The 20,913-nt window shown below is 50.1% G+C and overlaps 1 protein-coding gene across 2 annotated transcripts in view; it reads left to right on the plus strand.

Annotated features, from left to right (window-relative positions):
* Positions 1 to 20,913, plus strand: part of SDK1 (sidekick cell adhesion molecule 1) — a 518,297-nt gene that overhangs the window by 162,598 nt on the left and 334,786 nt on the right. Inside the window, exon 4 of one of the 2 annotated variants that reach the window (XM_047779450.1) lies at positions 16,083 to 16,264. In XM_047779450.1, the coding sequence (XP_047635406.1) occupies positions 16,083 to 16,264 (182 nt within the window). The remainder of the gene's footprint in view (positions 1 to 16,082; positions 16,265 to 20,913) is intronic. The other variant, XM_047779449.1, reaches the window with a different exon arrangement.

Here is a 20,913-nt window from a genome sequence, read left to right on the forward strand (position 1 = left end):
GGGCACCAGTTCCTCTTTATATGTTTGATAAAATTCACCTGTGAAGCCATCTGGTCCTGGACTTTTATTTGTAGGGAGTGATTTTATGACCTCTTCCATTTCATTTCTAGTGATTGGTCTGTTCAGTTGGTCTGTTTCTACTTGATTCAGTTTTGGCAGGCTGTAAGATTCTAGAAAATTGTCCATTGTCAAACTTGTTGCCATATAGTTGTTCATAGTATTCTCTTACGGTTTTTTGTCTTTCTGCTGTATCCGTTGTGATTTCTCCTTTTTCATTTATAATTTTGGTTATTTGGGTTCTTTCTCTCCTCTTTTTAGTGAGTCTGGCCAGGGGTTTGTCAATTTTGTTCACCTTTTCAAAGAACCAGCTCTTGGTTTTATTAATTTTCTCTATTGTTTCTTGAGTGTCTATTTTATTGATTTCTTCTTTGATCTTTATAATTTCCTTCCTTCTGCTGACTTTAGGACTTTTTCGTTCTTTTTCTAATTCATTTAGGTGGAGGGTTAAGTTGTCAATTTGGGATCTTTCTTCTTTTTTGAGAAAGGCCTGTATTGCTATAAATTTCCCTCTGAGCACTGCTTTTGCAGCATCCCATAGATTTTGAGAGGTTGTGTCTTCATTATCATTTGTTTCAAGGTAGTTTTTAATTTCCTTCTTGATTTCCTCATTGACCCATTGGTTTTTTAGTAGCATGTTGTTTAGTCTCCATGCAGTAGGTTTTTTCTCTTTCCTTTTCCCATGGTTGGTTTCTAATTTCATGGCATTGTGGTCAGAGAAGATACTTGAGATAATTTCTATGCTCCTAAATTTATTGAGATTTGCTTTGTGTCCCAATATGTGGTCGATTCTTGAGAATGTTCCATGAGCATTTGAGAAGAATGTGTATTCTGCTTTTTTTGGATGTAGGGTCCTGAAGATATCAATGAAGTCTACCTTTTCTATTGTTTTCTTTAGGATCTCTGTTGCTTTATTGGTTTTCTGTCTAGAGGATCTGTCCATTGATGTGAGGGGGGTATTAAGGTCTCCTACTATGATTGTATTCTCATCAATATCTCCCTTTATGTCTGTTAATATTTGTTGTATGTATCTGGGTGCTCCTGTATTTGGGGCATATATGTTGACGATAGTAACATCCTCTCCTTGGATGGATCCCTTAATCATTAAGTAGTGTCCTTCTTTGTCTTTCTTTATGTCTTTTGTTTTAAAGTGTATTTTGTCTGATATGAGCGTTGCGACTCCTGCTTTTCTGTCATGTCTATTGGCGTGAAATATTTTTCCCCACCCTTTCACTTTCAATGTATATGTATCTTTTGTCCTAAGGTGAGTTTCTTGTAGGCAACATATTGAAGGTTTTTGCCTTTTTATCCACTCAGCCACTCTGTGTCTTTTGATTGGGGCATTCAGTCCATTGACATTTAAGGTGATAATTGATAGATGATTATTTATTGCCATTTGAACCTCGTGTTCCAGTTGATTCTATGGTTCTCCATTTTTCCTTTTTTTTTTTTTTTTTTTGGTTGGATGGTCTCCTGTTATTATCTGCTTGAGTGTATTTTTTTTTCATTTTTTTGCAAATGCCATATTTGGTTTTGGCTTGTGGTTGCCCTGTTTTTTAAGTATGCTAACCCCTTCCCATAATTGTGTGTTTTAGCCTGATGGTCCTGTAAGTTCAAACACTTCATTACTGTATTAAAATTAAGAAGAGAAACATACAAACAAACAAACAAAAAGGGTTATTTACTTCCTAACATCCCTTGCCCACATTTTATGGTTTTGATGACTCTTTTTTATTTTTTTCTTTTTAATTTTATTTTGTTTGAGGCCTGTTCATGATTAAATCTGTATGCTGGCTTATTTGAGTGACTGCTCTCTGATTGTGGTTTCCTCAGTCCTAGTTCTTCCTCTTCTTCTTCTTTATTTTTCATTTATTTTTTCTTCCCTTTCCTTCCTTTCTTTTTGGTTTAGAGAAGCCCTTTCAATATTTCCTTTAACCTGGGTTTTGTGTTGCTGTATTCTTTAAGTTTTTGTTTGTTGGAAAAAATTTTTATTTCCCCTTCTGTTTTAAATGATATTCTTGCTGGATAGAGTATTCTAGGTTGCATATTTTTTCCTTTTAGCACTTTAAATATCTCTTGCCATTCCCTCCTGGCCTGTAGTGTTTCTGTAGAGAAATCAGCTGATATTCTTATGGGGGTTCTCTTGTAGGTAACATTCTGTTTTTCTCTTGCTGCCTTTAGGATCCTCTCTTTATCACTAACTTTTGCCATTTTTATTATGATGTGTCTTGCTGTGGGTCTGTTTGGGTTCAGTTTGTTTGGGGCCCTCTGTGCTTCTTGTATCTTGAACCCAGTATCCTTTAGATTTGGGAAGTTTCCATCGATAATTTCTTCAAATATATTTTCCATCCCCTTATCTTTTTATACTCCTTCTGGAATTCCTATTATGCGTAGATTGGCCCGCTTTATATTATCCCATAGGTCTCTCATATTTCTTTCCAGTTTTTTGATTCGGTTTTCTGTCTGTTGACCAGATTGAGTGATTTCCATTATTCTATCTTCCATATCACTGATTCGTTCTTCTGCATTATTCATTCTGGTTTTTACTGCCCTTAGTTCAGTTTGCATCTCTGCAAATGAATGTTCTAGTTTTTCTTGGCTCCTCCTTTTATGTTCCAGTTCCTTTCTGAGGGTATCTGCATTACTGTTCATATCTTCTCTTAATTCCTTCAGTATTTTCACTATTTCTCTTTTGAACTCCAGGTCTGTCAGACTGCCGAGATCTGTTTCATTGTTGACTGTTTTAGGTGAGTTCTCCTGTTGGTTTGACTGGGGGTGGTTTCTCAGCTTCTTCATCTTGCTTGTTGTTTTCTTTCTCCTGAGGGAGTTGTACTCTCCGTTATCGGGCAGTGTTTGCCTTGTCACTGCCGTGGAATATTTCCTGAGGGCTGGCGTTGTTGGTCAATCTTTTTTGAGGCAGTGTGGCTTTTCTGGAGTGTTGATTGGGCTAACAGTGTTTCTTTGAAGCAAAGGAGGGCTTCCTGAGGGCAGACAGGACTGGGAGGTCCACACCACGATGGTAGCAGATTTCACTTGGTCAGGGAGAGCTTGCTCTGGTGTTTTTAGGCTGTGGGGTTCTTGCAGGGGGTTGGCGGTGTTGGGCAGCTGTTCCTCAGGAGTGCAGCACCCCCTGGGGGCTGGAGCAGCTATCTGGGTCACTGAGAGCCTAAGAGGCTCTTCCCTAGGGCCGCCCAACTCAGAAGGACGGCCTGAGAATGTAGGCGGATCTTTTCACAGTCTGGCTGAGCTTGTTGCAGCTTTTCTGGGCTGCAGCGGCTCTTCCAGGGGGCTGGTGGTGCTGAGCAGCTATTCTGCGGGAGTGGGGCACCCCCCTGGGGGCTTGGGCGGGTAGCAGGGCCGCTGGAAAGCCAAGAGGCTCCTCCCCAGGGCAGCCTGACTCAGAAAGACCGTCTGAGATCTTTTCCCGGCTCGGCCAAGCTTGTTGCAGCTTTTCTGGGCTGCAGGGGGTCCTGCCTGGAGCTGGCAGTCCTCTGCAGCTGATCCACTAGGTCTCGGCACCCCCTGGGGGCTTGGGCGGGTAGCAGGGCCACTGGAAACCCAGGAGGCTCCTCCCCAGGGCAGCCCGACTCAGAAAGACCGTCCGAGAATTAGCTAGATCTATTCACGGCCTGGCTAGGCTTGTTCTAGCTTTTCTGGGCTGCAGGCCTTTTCTCGGGGGCTGGTGGTGTTTGGTGCTGCTCTGTGGAAGTGTAGCCCCTCCAAAGGGCAAGCAGGCCTGTGCAGGGACAGCCCCTGTGGTGGTAGGCTTCAGGCAATTGTTGAGGCCAGCCCTCCTGGATGGCAGGCAGCCCCAGGTTCGGCAAGGGCATAGGGGGTGGCGGGGGTGGGGGAGGGGATGCACTGGGAAGCACCGCTTTCAGCTAGCTAGCGGGCCCGTAAGCTTGCTGTGGCGTGGGGGGTATTCTATGGGGACCCACCCCTTCTTCTCTCCCCTCCCCAGCACGGGCGCAGACCAGGCTCTTCTCCCAGGTTCCCTCTGATGCGGTTTTCCACTTCCCCGCCCCTAGAGCATTGCTCCCTTCCTCTGCGACAGCTTTGTTTTCTAGTCTCCCAGGCAGTCTCTGCCCCGTCAAATGGTTTCTAGACCTCCCAAGCAGTTTCCGCTCCTCCCGGCCCCCCCAGCCCGGGGACTAACCTCTGGAGCCGAGGTCTCGGTGCCCAGCCCCCACCCAGGCGTCTCAATTTTTGGTGACTGTGCCCGTAGTTCAGATGGTCCGTTCGGTTCTTGATCGGCTTTTCCGTACTCCAACTTACTGCTACACTCTTCTCTGCATCTGGAGATTCCTCCGGCTCGTTTGCTCTTTCCCCCGCGTAGGTGACTTTCCAGGGTGCGGGGTCCCTTTCTCCTCCGCAGTTCCCTTTCGGGAGCGCCCGTCCCGCTCGGATTCGCCTTCTCTCACTCTCCTCTTTTCTCCCGTTCTGCCCCGTAATGTCACGAAATCACGTTGCTGAGTATTTGCAGTGCTAGGTCCTAGGCTTAGCACACTTACATACTTCCAACTCATATGTTCAGGTCACACAACTCTGTGAGCTAGGTAGGAATCTCTCATTTCAGAGATGGAAAAACTGGAGCCCAGGGAATGAACATTTTACAGGAGTGTATTAGTTTCCTAGAGGCACTCCAACAAATTACCACAAACACAGCGACGTAACACAGATTTGCTATCTTCCAGTTCTAGGGTCAGAAGTCCGAAACTGGTCTGACTGGACTCCATTCGGGGTGTCGTTGGGGCTGTGTTCTCTGGCGGGTCCAGCAAGACTCTGCTCTCTGGCCTTTGCCAGCTTCGAGGGCTTGCATTCCCTCCCTCCCTCCTCAGCACCCTGGGCATTGCACCTGCACACTCTCCCTGGCTCTGACGCACCCGACCTTGTTCACCTCTAAGAACATTCGTGATTACTGCAGGAATCCAGGGTCATCCCCCATGTCAAGATTCTTAACTCACACCTGCAGCGTCCCTTTGCCGTGTGACGTAATGTGTGCACAGGTTCCAGGGGCCGGGATGTGACCATCGTTGGGGGCTGTGGTCCTGCCACCCAAGGAGGTTCATCCACCAAACCTGTGATCAGGGCTGGGCTGCATGTTTGCCCTTCTTCCCTCTCCGGCCAGCAAAGGTGCCTTCTCCTTCAGGAAACCTCAGTCTTACTTCTGTGTGACGCTGGTCAGCAGTGGCTCTGGTCCTTTTTGCTGCCGCATGAAACCTCTCGATGTGGGATCTCAGTTCCCAGACCACCAGGGAACCCCGCTGTTGTCTTTTATTCTGTTCAAAACCCGGTGCCTGATTCCTTTGACTCGCTTTGGGCCAAAGCGCTAGTGCTAGAAAGAGTGCTTGCGGCTCACCTGAGAGGCCCGTGGAGAAATGTGGCCGGGGGCCAAGAATACATCACCCCCTAACCGACACCAGCGCGCCTCTCTATGAAGATGAATGGAGGCAATTACATTTTATGCCATTGTGTTATGTTTGTCATGGAAATGAACTGCAAGATCATTAACAGTGACAACAAGTGGAGACGGCTGGGAAACGTGGCTGTGGCCCTTTTTTGCTGTTCTCTGCTTTGCTCGTTTTTATTTTCGTTGGGGTCTCTAGGCTCGGCGAGTGATAGCACCTAACTCCGCACCGGCCTGTATCTCACAGGCGGACTGCCATGGTTAATGGTGTTTCCACACGGCCGTCTTTACATTAGTCAGGGCTATACTGGGGGCATATCACCATTTACCCAGGCACATCTGAAGCTGCCTGCTTATTTTCTCATCGTAGACACATCCTAATTGCTCCAAAGGGTGTTATAAAGCTTTCCAGGGAAAAATCCAACGTTGGTAGTTCGTGAGAAAAAGATATTCCCTCCCTGTGAGGGAAACCCATTTTCTCTCCTTGTCGTGCCCCAGCCCAGGGGGCACCTGCGGCGCAAGCGAGGGGGAGGGGCCTTGAGGAGGGAGCGCACTGGGGCCCACAGGCTGGAGGGGCCGAGGCTGGAGTCTTAACTCTTCCGTTCTCTTGGGAAAGAGATTGTTCCTCCGAGTCTCCGTTTCCGTCTATAAAATGGGAGTGATAAGCATTTTGGAGTTTGGGGTGTATGCCAGGTTTGGTAGACGTGAGCTGGTGTGTTCCTCACCCCGACCAGGAAGCGGGGCCTTAGCCTGTCAGTAGAGGGCACGGGGATGGTGCGGGCCAGCAGGCAGCTGCTGCCTCGGGGCCCACGCGGGCTGGCAGAGGGGGGGCTCTGCTCTGCACCCACAGCCTTGCTCTTCACCCCGTCTGCCGTGACGCCCCCAGCCCGCCCCCAGCGAGCACCGGGAAGCTGGCCCTCCTCATCACAGAGGGGTGACTCAGCAGGAGCTTCGTGTTCCGCCAGCCCCGGGGGGTGGGGAGGGGGTGAAGGGGGCCGCCGGAGGGCAGCGGGCAGCAAGCGTGCCACAGCAGGCAGGCTCACTCCGCCGGAGACGGGACGCAGAGACACCGCCGGGACCCTGGACGGACGCCTGGTCCCCCCGCCGTGGCCGCGGAGGGGGCGGCGCGGCTCCGGGTGACAAGGCCCCGGCTGCCCTTCCCGAGGGTGTGGCTTGGGGGCGCGGGCTCTGAACGAACCCCCAACCTGCGTTACAAAGTCGTCTCTCTGTGGAGAGTGTCCCGTCTCCCCGAGCGTCAGAGCCCCGTGCGTAACCACAGATGCGCGTGGCTCCCGAGAAAGCGGAGACCCACAGACCGGCTGCTCCTCGCCAGCGCCTCGCCCGCGGGCGTCGTTTCCGGCCGGAAAAGCAGCCCCAGGGAGCCTGGCTTGTCTTCCAGAGAGTGTTCCTCCTCCAGACCCAGCCCTGACCTTGGGCGCGAAGGCCTCCGCCTGGAGCCCGGAGCCTGCACCTCCCCGGACCAGTGACCGTCGGGCCGGCTGCACGGCACAGCTCTGTCCCTGATGTTCAGAAAGCGGTGGATAAAGCGACCATCCCCTGGGAAGTAAACACGTGCCTTTCAAGAGGAGCCGAGGCTGTGACCGACCTGCAAGGTGGAGGCACTTGTAAAAGCCGCGTCCCCACGACTGTCCCAGAGGCTGCTGCTTGTGATGAGTCCCGCCTGAAGACGCCGCCCAGCACAGACAGCTCGCTGAGCAGGGCCCAGTGCAACGCCTGCTTGGAGCAGCGTGCAACCAGGACAGCAGGGAACTGAGAAGCTGACCCGTCCGGAAGCCTGGGCCAGAAGGGCTTGCCAGGCCCCCACGTCCCCACGCTGCCTTGGGAGTGACTCAAGTCACCAGGCCCCACGTGGGACACTGACAGGCCCACAGACTCCTTCACCGCCTTGTCCTGCTGGGTCAACTGCAGCCCTGGTCCCACTACTCCTTTCTCTGTTGGGAGAAGTCTCTTCCTTGACCCTGACACACTCACTTGTTTTTGGCTGTATTACGTGTGGTTTTGATTGGATCACTGTATAAAATGGACTGACTTCAGGTTTGCCCACTGTTTTCCGAGACTCTCGCGGGGAGAGGGTCCCTTGGAGAGCCCCCTCCGGAGAGGCTGTTGCAGGTGCCCATCGGCGTTTTAGGTGCCTTTCCATCAGCGTTGTAAATGGTTTTTATTTTGAGTGGGTGTTACGCGCTGTTTAGAATGTAGAAAAGGTCATTCTTTGAACCTAAGGACCTAACAACACAGCTCCCACACATTGTAAGTCTTGTTTCTCGCTTGTTTGTTTTGTTTTGTTTGTTTTGGTTTTTTTTTTAACTGTTTGTTTGAGCAGGAAAAAAAGAAAAAGCTTGGCTGGAAATCGCTGAGCCTCCACCTCAGCTCTGCAGAAAGCTCCCTCCTTCACTTCCTTCCTTTGCACGTGCCACCCCAGCCATTCGGCAAGGCCATTTATTTGTGCCCTGTGCTGGAACAATTGGTTAAAACAGTGAAGGGTCCCTGGATAAGTATAAATTCACTAAAATGCTTTTGAAAACTAGCTAGAAATTTTAAGAAACACTGCTATAAATAAGTATATTTCTGCTGGGCAAAAGCCTTGATGAAATAAATCCTTCACCCGTGACATCAAGTTACCCTGTAATTTCTCCATTTCTTTCCATCTCTCCCGTTGTTTGGTGTCTTTCCTAGAGGAAAAGGGTCAATTCTGTTTGTGACACATGAACATATGTTGAGAAGAGGCCAGGGATTTTCCAGCATTAGAATTTTTTGTGTGTTTGTTTTAGGGCCAAACCTGTGGTGTATGGAGGTTCCCAGGCCAGGGGTCGAATTAGAGCTACAGCTGCCGGCTTACACCACAGCCACAGCCACGCAGGATCCGAGCCACATCTGTGACCCACACCATAGCTCAAGGCAATGCTGAATCTTTTTCACCCACCGAGTGAGGCCAGGGATACCAGTCGGGTCTGTTCACTGAACCACTGTGATTTTTTTAATATATTTTTTTCCAACGTTAAAGTCTTATGAAGTGGATTTGGCTGTGTGTGTGTTAGGTGAGTGCACATATCTGAAAATGAGAATTTCCTGGGCCTTTTCACTAGGTCCTTACGCTTTGGCTCCTGTGCAGCTGGCCGCATCAGATCATTTGTGACCTTTATCTGGTCATTCAATCACCTGGCTTGTGTGTGTGTGTGTGTGTGTGTGTGCGTGTGTGCACAGAGGTCTCTCAACCAAAACCCCACATATTTGCTGTTTAGCCCCCCAATGGGGACTCCTGGCTCCCTTCCTTACTTCATTTCTTCCCATTCATATGCACCCCAGCCGGGAGCCAGATTCAGACCCAGCAGGTGCTGCATCCATGGCTGTGTGCCTGCTGCCGTGCGCCTCAGAGCCTGATTTGTGCTTCCTAAAGCCTTTTGATGCCCTCAGCACTCATTCTCCTCCTTTGAGCTGAAAAACCACGCCCTGAGCCCCAGGGCGCAGACTCGGGCCAGGGGCTCCATCCATCCAGGCTGCGCTTGTCTGAAGCTTTTAAGGGCCTCCCTGTGTTAACACACGTCATCCTCACCTTGTCCCTGGCATTACTTCCCATCAACTCTAATCGCCTTGTTCTGGTAGAAGAAGGAGGTGTCTTCTCAGGAGGGCGTGTCAGATCCTAACTTCGAGACAGACCCTGCTCTACCCCAGGCTCCCAGGAGCTGGGCTTGGAGGGGGTGAAGGGACTCTGAGCTCAGGCTCCTGTCTGCTTTGATTGAGAGACGGTGTCACCAGGCGGGGTGGCCCTCTCTGCCCCTCTCTCTGATCCACTGAAGTTTCTTGTCTGCTGCATAGGAGCCCGTGGCCAGAGCTCCAGGCAGAAGGGGAGACCCATGGGTAGGAGGGCTTCCATTCCTGGAAGCGAGCAGCCTCCAGTCCTGGACAGTCAGGTCTGCCCTGGGTTAGAGAACCGCTCTGTCCCTCACTTTCCACGTCCCACCCTTATTTCACTTTTCAAGGAGCTGCTGCTCGGCACGTCGATGAGGTCAGGGCTGCACGTTTTGTGATGGGCCGCTGCCTGTTTGGCTGATCTCCTCCTCCCCTGAAATTCTGTGAAACAGAGAGACCAGTGCCACATGGGGACCACCTCAGACAGCTGTCCTCTGTCTCCTTATGCCTTCGGGTGTCTCCTTCATGGAGGCAGCTCCTCGGGTCCCCGGCCGCCTTCTGTGGACATTGTCACACCCAGAGCAGGCACCACGGACGCAGACACGCCTCCCCTTGCCTGGCTTCAGCCCCAAAACGTAGCGGCAAGCTCAGAAGGGGAAGAGAACACACACGCGCTTTCTCGTTCCTTCAGCACCTTGATCACGTGCCGTCGCCAGGCTCTGTGCTAAATACTGGGGGGCGATCGATTGTGTATAAGACAGAACATGAGTGCCTCTGAATATATTTCAGATCCAAATGATTTCGAGAGGGTTACCCTTTTAGAAACTCCACCCTACCGCCTGCCTCCATTTGCATCTCTCATTAGGCGCTAATAGCCGATATACAAGAGTTAGATGGAAGGTGAACACATATAAAATTAGTTGTATGTTTCCACGGACTTGCCATTATGAAATTACCTAGACCGGCCGTAGAAAAGGGATCCCCGAGAAGACGGAACTGAAGCGTTCCACGAGGCAGGGACCACGGCGTCCACGAAGCTGGCGGAGGGCTTGAAAGGCCCTTGCCTGTGGCGAGCATCCTCCCTCTGCGGTCGCCTTCTGTCTTTGTCCCAGCCCAGGAGGACCGCGGGCCTCTTCCTGGACCCCCACAGCTCCCACACCGAAGAGCCACCGTTCCCCTCGAGCCCGCGCCGCTGCGTCCACTGGCGCTGGAGCTCGGCCGCAGTTACTTCGCCTCGCCTGCCCTGGGTGCTCCTGCATCGCACCGGGCAGCACCACTCACCATTTCCACCCGTTTGAAATTTTGAGAAACAGGTGTTTCCCAAATTCTTCTTCATTTGCTTTTCAGATATTCTTCTTGCACCAGAGCAAGGGGTCAGCAGCAGGCTTTACCTCCCAAGTAAACGTGTCATTCCGGTGCCTTCCCATGTATTGAGTATCCAGAGACACACTGCAGCCAAAACGACTTAGAAGCAGTTTTGGCTCTTGTGATCATACAAGGAAGAGAAGTTCGTCCGTTTCGAAGTCGTCTGCCTTGTACGTGCCGTTAAACTCTGAGGCTCCAGATCTGCATCGTCTTCAGAACTCTAAACCTTAGACCTGACCCGTTAAGAAGCTGTTTAACTAAGACGGGGAATATTTTAAATGTGCGTGGTTTGTTTTTTGTTTTAATTCCGAAGGGCTTAAAAACTCATGTTCTGCGTTTTTCCGCGTTCGGATTTTTTAAAATATAATTGAATGGCACCTGAATCTAATCAAATGCTTCTTTAACATTTGCACTAGTACAACCACAGACCCAAATGATGCTTTTATATTTTATGGGCAAAGTTCTAACTGTATTGAACCCTTTACTGAATTTTAATCACAATGTCTGTGTTACCATCCTAGTGTGTGTTAAAAGCGCCACAGACCAAAACACTTAATGACATCCGAAGACACTCTCCTTTTATGACATCGGAAGGGTGGGTGATATTGGGAGTCTTGAGGCACATCATGGAAGTCTTCTGGGCACCCCCGGAACTCCTCCCTTTGGGCCGCAGCTGCTCTTAAGGGGAGGCTATTAAAGGGTTTCCTCTTGCTTCTTTTTTTTGTTTGTCTTTTTTTGTTTGTTTTGTCTTTTGTCCTTTTTTTAGGGCTGCTCCTGGGGCATATGGAGGTTCCCAGGCTGGGGTCTAATTGGAGCTGTTAACGCCGGCCACAGCCATAGCAACGCCAGATGCTTTACCCACTGAGCGAGGCCAGGGATCGAACCCACAACCTCATGGTTCCTAGTCGGATTCGTTAACCACTGCGCCACGACGGGAACGCCTCCTCTTGCTTCTTACGGTTTATAAATAAAACTCCATGGGACACGGGCAGTCTGTACCTGGTTCGGGTTGTATTCTCTCCCTCTCAGCCAGGCCTGGGGACTCAGATAGTCGCTGAAAGACTAGTGAATGCGGTTACTTGTTTCTGCCCCGTGGACATCAGGGCAGACATGTGCCTTTACGTGTCCCTCCGGGTCTTGAGCAGGTACCGCCTGGGCTGCTTTCATCAACGATAAGTCTGGTGCTTCTAGAATAATACGTCATGTCACGTCTCTGAAAGCAGATGTTCTAAATGGCGTGGGGAAGCCTCGTGTGGTGGGAAGTGCACTTGATGGTGTCCCAGCTGGGCGACCCCCCACCCCCGCCCCACCGTGTACACCAAACGCATAAGCCCTTGGGTCTGGGCGCCTGCCTGCCAGGGGCTTTATCCCCGACACGTCTTTTTGATCGATGCTGAGGATCAAAGATCCCCAGAAGCTCCTTGGCGGTTTCATCTTTTCTGAAGGAGAGAATCTTGTCTTGCCCACTGCATCAAGAAAGCATTAGGAGAACCGACTGAAAACCCAGAGCACTTAGAGTGTCCGTTGGAACTTCTTCTGTGAACTGTGATGGACAGAAGGGGATCGGGCTTCTTCTCCCTCTGCTTACAGTCAGTAGCTGGGAACCCTTAACTTCTTGAAGGGTCCAGCATTCTGGTTTCCCGAGCTGTAACGCATTTCACCCACACCGGACCAAGTTCTTTCTTTTTGCTCTTTAGGGCTGCACCTGCGGCATATGGAGCTTCCCAGGCTGGGGGTCGAATCGGAGCTACAGCTGCCGGCCTACACCACAGTCACAGCAACGCTGGATCCAAGCCACACCTGCCACCTACACCACAGCTCACAGCAACGCCAGATCCTTAACCCACTGAACGAGACCAGGGATCGAACCCACAACTTCATGGTTCCTAGCGGGATTCGTTTCCACTGTGCCACGACAGGAACCCCTCTTTCTTTTCTCATTTTCTTTCTCACTATTGCAAGGGATTAGAAGTTAGAATTATAAGATTTCATTCTGAAATGTAGAATTAAGATGGGGAAGACTAAGGAAATAATTGCACAGAAAACCATACATACAATTATTTTAATCAAGTTAGAATAAAGGAAAATTTCTGGCTTAATTCTCTAATTTTCCTGTAAAATCAATGTAAGTCTTAAAGTAGTATTTGGAATTACATTATCGTAAAAGCCACATAGTCCATAATATGAGCAAATTATTAAACTTTGCTGCCATAATTACTTAGCATACCCATGCATTCATTTTGAAAATTTTTCTTTTGATAACAAAAGTGATACATCCTTTGGAAAAATTGAGAAAAAAATTTTAAAAGCAGAAATAAAAGGAAATACCTTGGAATCTTTCCATTCAGAGCTAGCCACTGTTAACACTTTATGTATACACATCGAGACTCATATATGAGGGTATTTTTCCGCGCACAGAAGATACACACATTTTAGGGGTTTTTTGGCTCGTTTGGTGTGGTTTGGGCTTCGCTTTTTTTCCCTAAACGGATGCTATTGCGCACGCTCTCTCCAGTCTCTGTTGGGAAGTATTTTGCTCCCTGTAGAAACCCGAACTGAACGAGTTCAAGCAGGAATGAAGAACGTCCCCTGGGGAAGTGGGACAGTTGGAGACAGGAAGCCCTGCGGGACGGAGCACCGCCTCCCGGCATCTCAGGACCAAGGAGCCAGGTGCTTTCACCCCTCTGTCTTAGCGCCATCACCAGCTTCATGGCCATAAAACTGCCACCACGAACATCTGGGGCATCACGCGTCCTTGTTCACACCTAGCGGAGGGAGAAGAAGAAGCCGGATGTCCAGCTGTGCAGTGGGCGTCCTGCCCTTAGATCCGCAGCACTGGCTTAGGAGTGGCCACCCCGACCAATGACTGTCGCGGGTATGTGGCGTGAGCTGGCTGACTTAAGCCTGCGAGTCCCTAGCAGGAGTTGCCATGATCAGCACAGACACGGTGGAGTCAGCTCCTCACGCCACGGTGTGAGATAGTGGGAACGTGGAAGAGATGTTGGCAGTCGGCCCCAACCTGGTACCCTGCCGTTATCACTGAGTATCTTATGAACAAACATTAGCGTCCTGGGAGAGCCTCGCCCAGCTTGCTCTCTCATCCTTACGTTCTGTGTCTCATTGTTCTGATTCTCAACGTCCCGTCCTTCCTCCTGCGTTTGTTTGCCCGCTGCCTTCCGTCGGGGTGGCCAGGGTGGCTTCCAGTGGCCTGTGGCCGCACATTTCCTGACTGGCCGGAGCTCCGGCCTTCCTCCGGGTCGGATGGGCAGCTTGGGTGCCATGGCAATTCCTCACGGGCTTGAACGCGCAGGAAGCAGACCTGGTGCTGGGAATGGAGCCGACGTGACCTCCTGACGTCACGCAGCTGCCTGGGGACGGCTTGGGCGGGACAAAGTCAGGGTCTCTTGGGGAAAAAAGGCTCTGAGCAGGGAAGCTTGGTACCCACTTCGCTATCTTTAAAATGACAAAGATAAGCATTAAGCATTGTAGCAGTCTCCTTAAGCATTGCAGCAGTCGCCAGCACTTTGAATGAATTAGATGAGTATTCTTCAATATTTTAGTTCTTATTAAAAAATCAGTTGCTTTGGTAGAAATGCCTGTTCAGAAAGAGCTGGATGAGAAAAAAGAATAAAATCTTCCGGGGAATCGGTTCTCATTAATCTAATGTTCTGTGAAGTTTGGGCAAAGTTTGGTGTTCTTTTTAGCAATAGATAGGTTTTTCTTCACAAGTTTTGACGTAAACAACTACAGAAATCTGAAACCAAAAGAAAAAAGCTTAAAGCTATAAATTATAATAGATGTAAACTTTAATATTTCTGTTCTTTATGTACTTTTTTATTTTCAATACCCTTGAAACAATGTCATAAATAATACAGAAAATTAATGGGCGTTTTTGGAGAATAATTCTGAGAAATAATAGGCATATTGGAAATTACTATGGCAAAAATCAGATGTTAAAGAAAAAAAGTTATGATATATTCAGTTTTTAAATTGTACTATTAAATGTGTAACTTCACATGTAATAAATATTCATATTTAATTTTAGGTGCCAGTGTAACATATACTCAAAATGAAACCATTTTTGCAGTTCTATAAAGGAATCTATAAAGGAGTCATAAATAATTATAGTAAAGCTTTTTTGAAATATTTTTATGGGACCAAAAATTGAAAACTTCTTAATAGGGAAATTTTCTTAAATGAGAAATGAGATAAGTCCGTCGTAGCGACCTCAAACTGTAATATATCCTGTGAGAAGCCTGAATAAGCAGTAACTTCTTAAGATAATCTTATAAAATGGATGAAAACCGGGAGGTTTGGGGAGCTTTTAGAAGGTAGCAGGAAGCAAAAGATTATTATGCTGATGCTAAAGTTTCTTATGAGAAGTTATTTATTTTGCATATTTTTCACGTTGCTGGAATAGAGATCCTAGAGTTTCTGACTCCGGAAGGGCAGTGGCTGGGATGAAAACCAAACCTCTTGATCCGCCGCCGCGTGCCGGGTGTGGGAGGTAGCGTCGTTCACGCCGAGGTTCCAGGATTTCTCTAGCATTTGGAGCGCTAGTGCCCAGACTGAAGGACGGTTGGTGCTGGGACGTGTCTTCCCTCAAAGCACAGTTCACTCCCCGGGAGAAAAGCGACCTCCCTTTGCTTTCGACAGGTTCTCCTTCCGCCCCCAGCACCTCCTGGCCTCGTGGAGAGAACGCAGCCCTGTAGCATGAGCAGAGGGGCCGAGGGTGGCATTTCCTTAGAGCTTGCTTGGAAGTATGGAATTGGGGGAATTGGGGGTTGTATTGTTTTTCCCCTTCTTCTTTTAAATACGCAGTCCAGTCTGCGTGCGGAAGGGTTGGCAGAGCCCCATCTACGTGGGGGGAACCTCGTCCCTCTCTTGTGCGGTTACCTTGCCGTGTTCCTGGGGACAGACGGCCTCGCTGGTCTCAGTTTTCTTGCTTCGAAAGAGAAGGCGGGCGGCTCAAAGGCGTCTCAGAGTCGTTGGTACAGGAGAGGGGGGCACAGGAGAGGGCGCGGGGTGGGCGGCGGGGCCGTCGGGCGGCGCTTCTCGGATGCGAGGAGACAGGACAGGTGAGGAGCCTGCCGTCCTGGGCCAGCCGTCGGGGAGCCTTGAGGTGAGCGGATCAGCAGTGTGCCTCTGGCAGCTTTTTTCTAGGCTTGAGTCCAAAAAGAGATGTGCAGCGGCTCTCGTGAGGCTCCACGGGGGGGTGGGGAGGGGGGCAGAAAAGCACCATAAATGCATATTTGGCCAGCCCGGCCCACGCCGGGAGGGGGTGGCCAGCGGGCTCCAGCAGGCCCGCTGGAAAGAAAAAGGCCAGCCCTTCCAGAATCTCTTCTCGCTTGTCTTGTCACGCGTTCCCAGGGCAGCCTTGGGTCCTAAGAAACCCGGGAAGCATATGTTCCAAGGGGCCCGCTTCCTCGCATGCCAGGCTGGTCCGGACGGGGCGGGCGGTCCGTGGCCGGGGAGGCTCTCCGGGCGGCCCGCGCATGGGTCTGCGCTCGTCATTCCTCCACGGTCGGCCTCGTGCCTGAATCTCTCTCACAGACCAGCCGTGCTGTGGAGCAGCCTTGACCCTGTCGCTTCTTCTCTGACGCAGAGCCATCACCCTGGAGAACCAGCTGGTGATCCTGGCGGCCACCGCCGGCGATGCCGGGGCTTACTACGTGCAGGCGGTGAACGAGAGGAACGGGGAGAACAAGACCAGCCCGCCCATCCACCTGAGCGTCGCCAGTGAGTCCCGAAAGCCCAGTGAGCCTTCTGGAAGCCGTGAGTTCTGGGGTTTGTGCATCGCCACTGCCTCCCGGGGCGCGTTGCAATAACGCCCGCCTCGCCGGTGCGGTGGTTGGGGTTCGGTATTGATCCAGTGTCAACAGGGGCGTGCTCTGAAGTGACAGGCGAAAAATGTGACTGTGTCTGGCAGTTCTCAATGCAAGATCTTCCCTGTTTGGGGGGTTGAAGGGCGCATTTTTGCTTCCGTGCCCTGTTAATGTGTGTAGCTTTCAGCAGCAGAACATCTCTTGGCTTCTGGGGACTTGCACCCACGAACTAATTTGAGACTAGATGAGACCACAGCTTATGCCCCTTTACTCTAAAAATCTTCGACAAAATATATATCCTCAGCAGTGTTAAAATTAGGAGGGTGTCTTCAGCACAACCAGAAGCCTGAATCGTACAACACACATACACACAGCGCACAGCACAGTTAAATTTTTATTTAAGGACATTTTAGTTTGAGGAAACTCAGTTTAAATATTTGGCCCTTGAAAGGAGGCACCACAAATCCTACTAGCAAGAGTTGATTGCCAGAGAACTGGGAGACGGCCATAAGCAAGAGCTCTGAGCTCAGAGAGGTCGAAAGGTGCACCGCAGAGGGCTCGGCACCCCCACATGTCTGCAGCGGGGAGCTTCCCGGTGTGCAAGCCAGTGACCGTGCTTCTGGGAAAACACAGCCAGGACGTGGTCACGGTGAATTTCAAAATATGCTCATGTCTTACGAGAGTGAGTTAAATGGATTTGTCTGTATATTTCATCTTTTTAAAAAAAACACCTTGGAGGCTTCTGCTGGCCTAGTGGTCAGGATCTAGCATTGTCACTGCTGGGGCTCTGGTTACTGCCCTGGCACAGGTTTGATCCCAGGCCTAGGAACTTCCACACACCAGGAGTTTACTGGGTGAGCGTAGAAAGCCCTGGGGGAGGTGCAGTTCCCGCGTCGTGGTGCAGCAGAAACGAATCTGACTAGCAACCATGAGGACGCAGGTTTGATCCCTGGGCTCGCTCCGTGGGTTGAGGATCCGGCATTGCCATGAACTGTGGTGTAGGTCTCAGATGCCGCTCAGATTTGGTGTTGCTGTGGCTGTGGTGGAGGCCGGCAGCTGCAGCTCTGATTCCACCCCTAGCCTGGGAACCTCCATATGCCACCGATGCGACCCTAAAAGAGAAAAAAAAAAAATAGCCCTGGGGGAGGGACGGCGGGGTTCACTGCTGGTGCCCTCGAAGCCCCTCACCTTCCCGGCAAGTGCCTCGGCGTGGAGTCGTGAGCGCCAGAACGGAGATGGTGTGGACGCGGCCATCAGCGCAACCTTGGCGGAGCTTTGGGTGGCGGTGGCCGTGGATGAGGTGTGGGTTCACGGAAGCCGGTGACCGTGTACTGCTGTTTACAGGGCCCTCGGAATCAAGAGGCACAGTAGAAAAAACGTAATTTATGGGGATTTTTTTTCCGTAGTAATAATAAAAGGTGGAATTTGTGTAATTAGATTGTGGTAATTTTAAGGATTTCCACCTTTGACTGTCAGAGCCATTTATTCTGTTCAGCAAGCCCGATTCAGCACTTAGTTGTCATGTTTATACTGGGATATTAATAGGTCAGATTGGTGGGATTCTGAGTTGGAAACAAAAGCATTGACCTTCGTCCATCAGAAAAGGAGGAGAGGAGAGTTCCCATCGTGGCTCAGTGGTTGACGAATCCGACTAGGGACATGAGGTTGCAGGTTCGATCCCTGGCCTTGCCCCCTGGGTTAAGGATCCGGCATTGCCATGAGCTGTGGTGTAGGTCGCAGACGCAGCTTGGATCCTGCATTGCTGTGGCCGTGGTGCAGGCCGGCAGCTACAGCTCTGATTTGACCCCTATCCTGGGAACCTCCATATGTCTCGGGTTCAGCCCAAGAAAAGACAAAAAAAAAAGGAAAAGAAAAGGAGAGAGTCACGTATATTCGGGTTTACACGGTGTTGACACAACGGGGTCCTGAAATAGTTCGTTCGCACGGCTAGTTTCCTACATGCCTGCTCTCCAAAGGCCAGTAGAAAATAAAGCTAATCCAATGAATTTGCTCGTTGCCATACTAATGCAATACCATGCGTTAGATAATTGGAAAATGTAAATTTTACAAATACTTTCCATGTCTCACCTAGAAGCCTATTGGAAACAGCTCATAAATATTATAATTAACTGCCTTGCGTTTGGTTCCCTTGTGTATTTTTATCTTGTCACTGGTGCCAGGGAAAGTGTGTAGAAGGTGAGATAGAAGGAGGTGGAGGAGGTGGACGGACAGAGGTCAGATCTTAGGCAGAAACCTGCGTTCCATTCTCTTCTCTGTTCTTTGCTCTTTGTCAAGACCAGATAAAACGGGAGAAGGGCAGCAACTGAGGAAACGGCCTTATTTGAATTCTCGGGTGAACCTTACTCTTGACATGGTCGATTTACCTAAAAGTTCAGTGGCCCCCAGTCTTGCATTTTCTCACTAAAAGTTCTGTTTCGAAAACCCTCTGAAGACCAGAAGTCTTGATAAACCCTGCAGGAAACCCCAGAATTGATTGTTTAAATGTTGCCTCTTTCTGGACCTCTGTGAGCGCTGCAGGCCAGGAAGCTGCTGTGCACTGGGGACCCCGCTGCAGCATCGTGTGCGGCCGTGAAATACGGAGGGCGCGTCACCTCGCAGCATCTCCGTTGGAGTTAGGTACTCTCAGGACTCGGCCATTCAGGTAGTAGGATGCTGTGTGTTCTGCAAACTCGGGCATCCTTTTTTTTTCTTTTTTTTCTTTTTTTCTAATGTAGGCTTCCTAAAAACAGCGAACGAGATTGATGAAAATTTTTAAAAACTTACCAGCCAGCATGTCTGAAGGATCCAGAGATACTCCAACCAATTACCATTTAATGAAGATAAATTTTCCCTTGGCATCAGGAGAATAAAGCAGGGAACCTTTCTGTAGTAAACAGGACGAGGGTGGAAGGTGCCGGAATTAACTTCCTGGTGGACTGTGCTGGAATCAGCCTCCACGTGGAGGGGCCACGGGGCCCACTTCTGGTTTCTTGTCCTGATGAACTGTTCTTCCTGCAGGGTTGGCCTAGCCTAGACGTGGAGTGGCACCCCCGGCCAGTCCCGTCTCGAACCCTCTAAATGCGTGCCACACCTCTCACCCAGCTAACCTGGAGGTAGCACAAGTTCCCAAACTTGAGCCTTCAAAGCCTCACCACCTTTTCAGATGCTGAAAAGGCCACACTTGAAGCTTATGGGAAGCCAAAGATGAAGAAGGCTGAGATAAAAATAAACACATTTTTTTAAAAAGCATGACAGTTCCTGCTGTGGTGTGGTGGGTTAAGAACCCTACTGCAGCACCTTGGGTCGCTGCAGAGGTGTGGGTTCGATCCCTGGCCCAGTGCAGTGGGTTAAGAGGATCTGGCATTGCCACAGCCGTGGCTTAGGTTGAAGCTGTGGCTCCGATTCAATCCCTGAACCAGGCGCTTCCATATGCTGCGGCACAGCCATAAAATTAACAAACAAAACAAAAGCAACAATACGACAATTAGAAGTGAGGTGTCGTTCCAGAAGGGCGCCGCCTGCTGCTGTGCGTGTCCCGCAGACAGCACGGTTACCCTCTAAGGCCCCCGCCCCATCCCATTAAGAATGGTCACCGCGTGCTCTGCGCAGAGCCTCCTGGCAGGAAGGCGAGGGCTTTTCGGAGCCGTCCATTCTCCTGCTCCTCACGGAAGCTGCCGCCGTCTCCGGGGTGGATTCACTTTGAAGTTTTAATGTGACGTGAAGCCAGCAGATGTTAAGGACAGAGGTGGGCCTGTGGAAGCATCCCGCATGAATTTTTCATAGCCAGCTCCCGCGGCTCAGGTGCACACCAGGAAGAGAAGGGGCTGGACTCGCCTGAGAGTCGACCTTTCCGCTCTGAGGTCAAACCAGGCTGGCTTTATACATCTGTCAGCCTGGTCTAGGTTTTCGCTTTGAAGATTTTTACGTGGAGTTAACTTGTGCGGATCAGATCTTCCAAACTGAATTAATATGTGAAGAGTTTCTTTTAAAAAAAAAAGAAAAGGAAAGAGTTTAGGAGATGAGCCGAATTCTGTACAGTGATTAACCCATCGCTGTTTACATGCCGTTGTACTCACCTTAGCCTCCCGACCCGTCCCGACGATGACCAGCCTAATGAGAGTCTCTGCGAGGGACGAAGCTTCGATTAGAAAAGAAACCACTGCTGCTCTCTCGCTGCCTTTCTCACCTCTCTCATTTTGACGCCTCCTCTTCAAACAACATGGGCAGATAAGACAGCATGTCGGCTATGCTCCTTCAGGCTGGCAAACCCTTGCTTTTAATTCTGAGGACCACTTAGCATTCTTCTGTCCTCTGTAATGCTAATTTAACTGCGGATCTCCTGTGGGGTTAGGAGTTGAAAGCGGACCGCCTGCAGAGAGCCCTGTCCCGCAAAATGCGGCCTTCATGTGCCTGGGTAAACTGGGCGGATTTTCTTCCTGCCGCGGAGAAAGTGAGGGAGGCGGGCAAAAGCCTTTTGGTTGTTCTCTGACATGGGCTGCGAGTCTAAAGCCCCAGGAACAGTTTGAAATGCACCTAAAAGCAGTGCGGAGTACCAGCTCGGGGGCTGGGGCCGGAGTCTGTCGTGTCTTGTGTAAATGCCCCATTTCAGAT

Source organism: Phacochoerus africanus, chromosome 5 (assembly GCF_016906955.1).
Source record: "Phacochoerus africanus isolate WHEZ1 chromosome 5, ROS_Pafr_v1, whole genome shotgun sequence".
NCBI classification, from domain to species: Eukaryota; Metazoa; Chordata; class Mammalia; order Artiodactyla; family Suidae; genus Phacochoerus; species Phacochoerus africanus.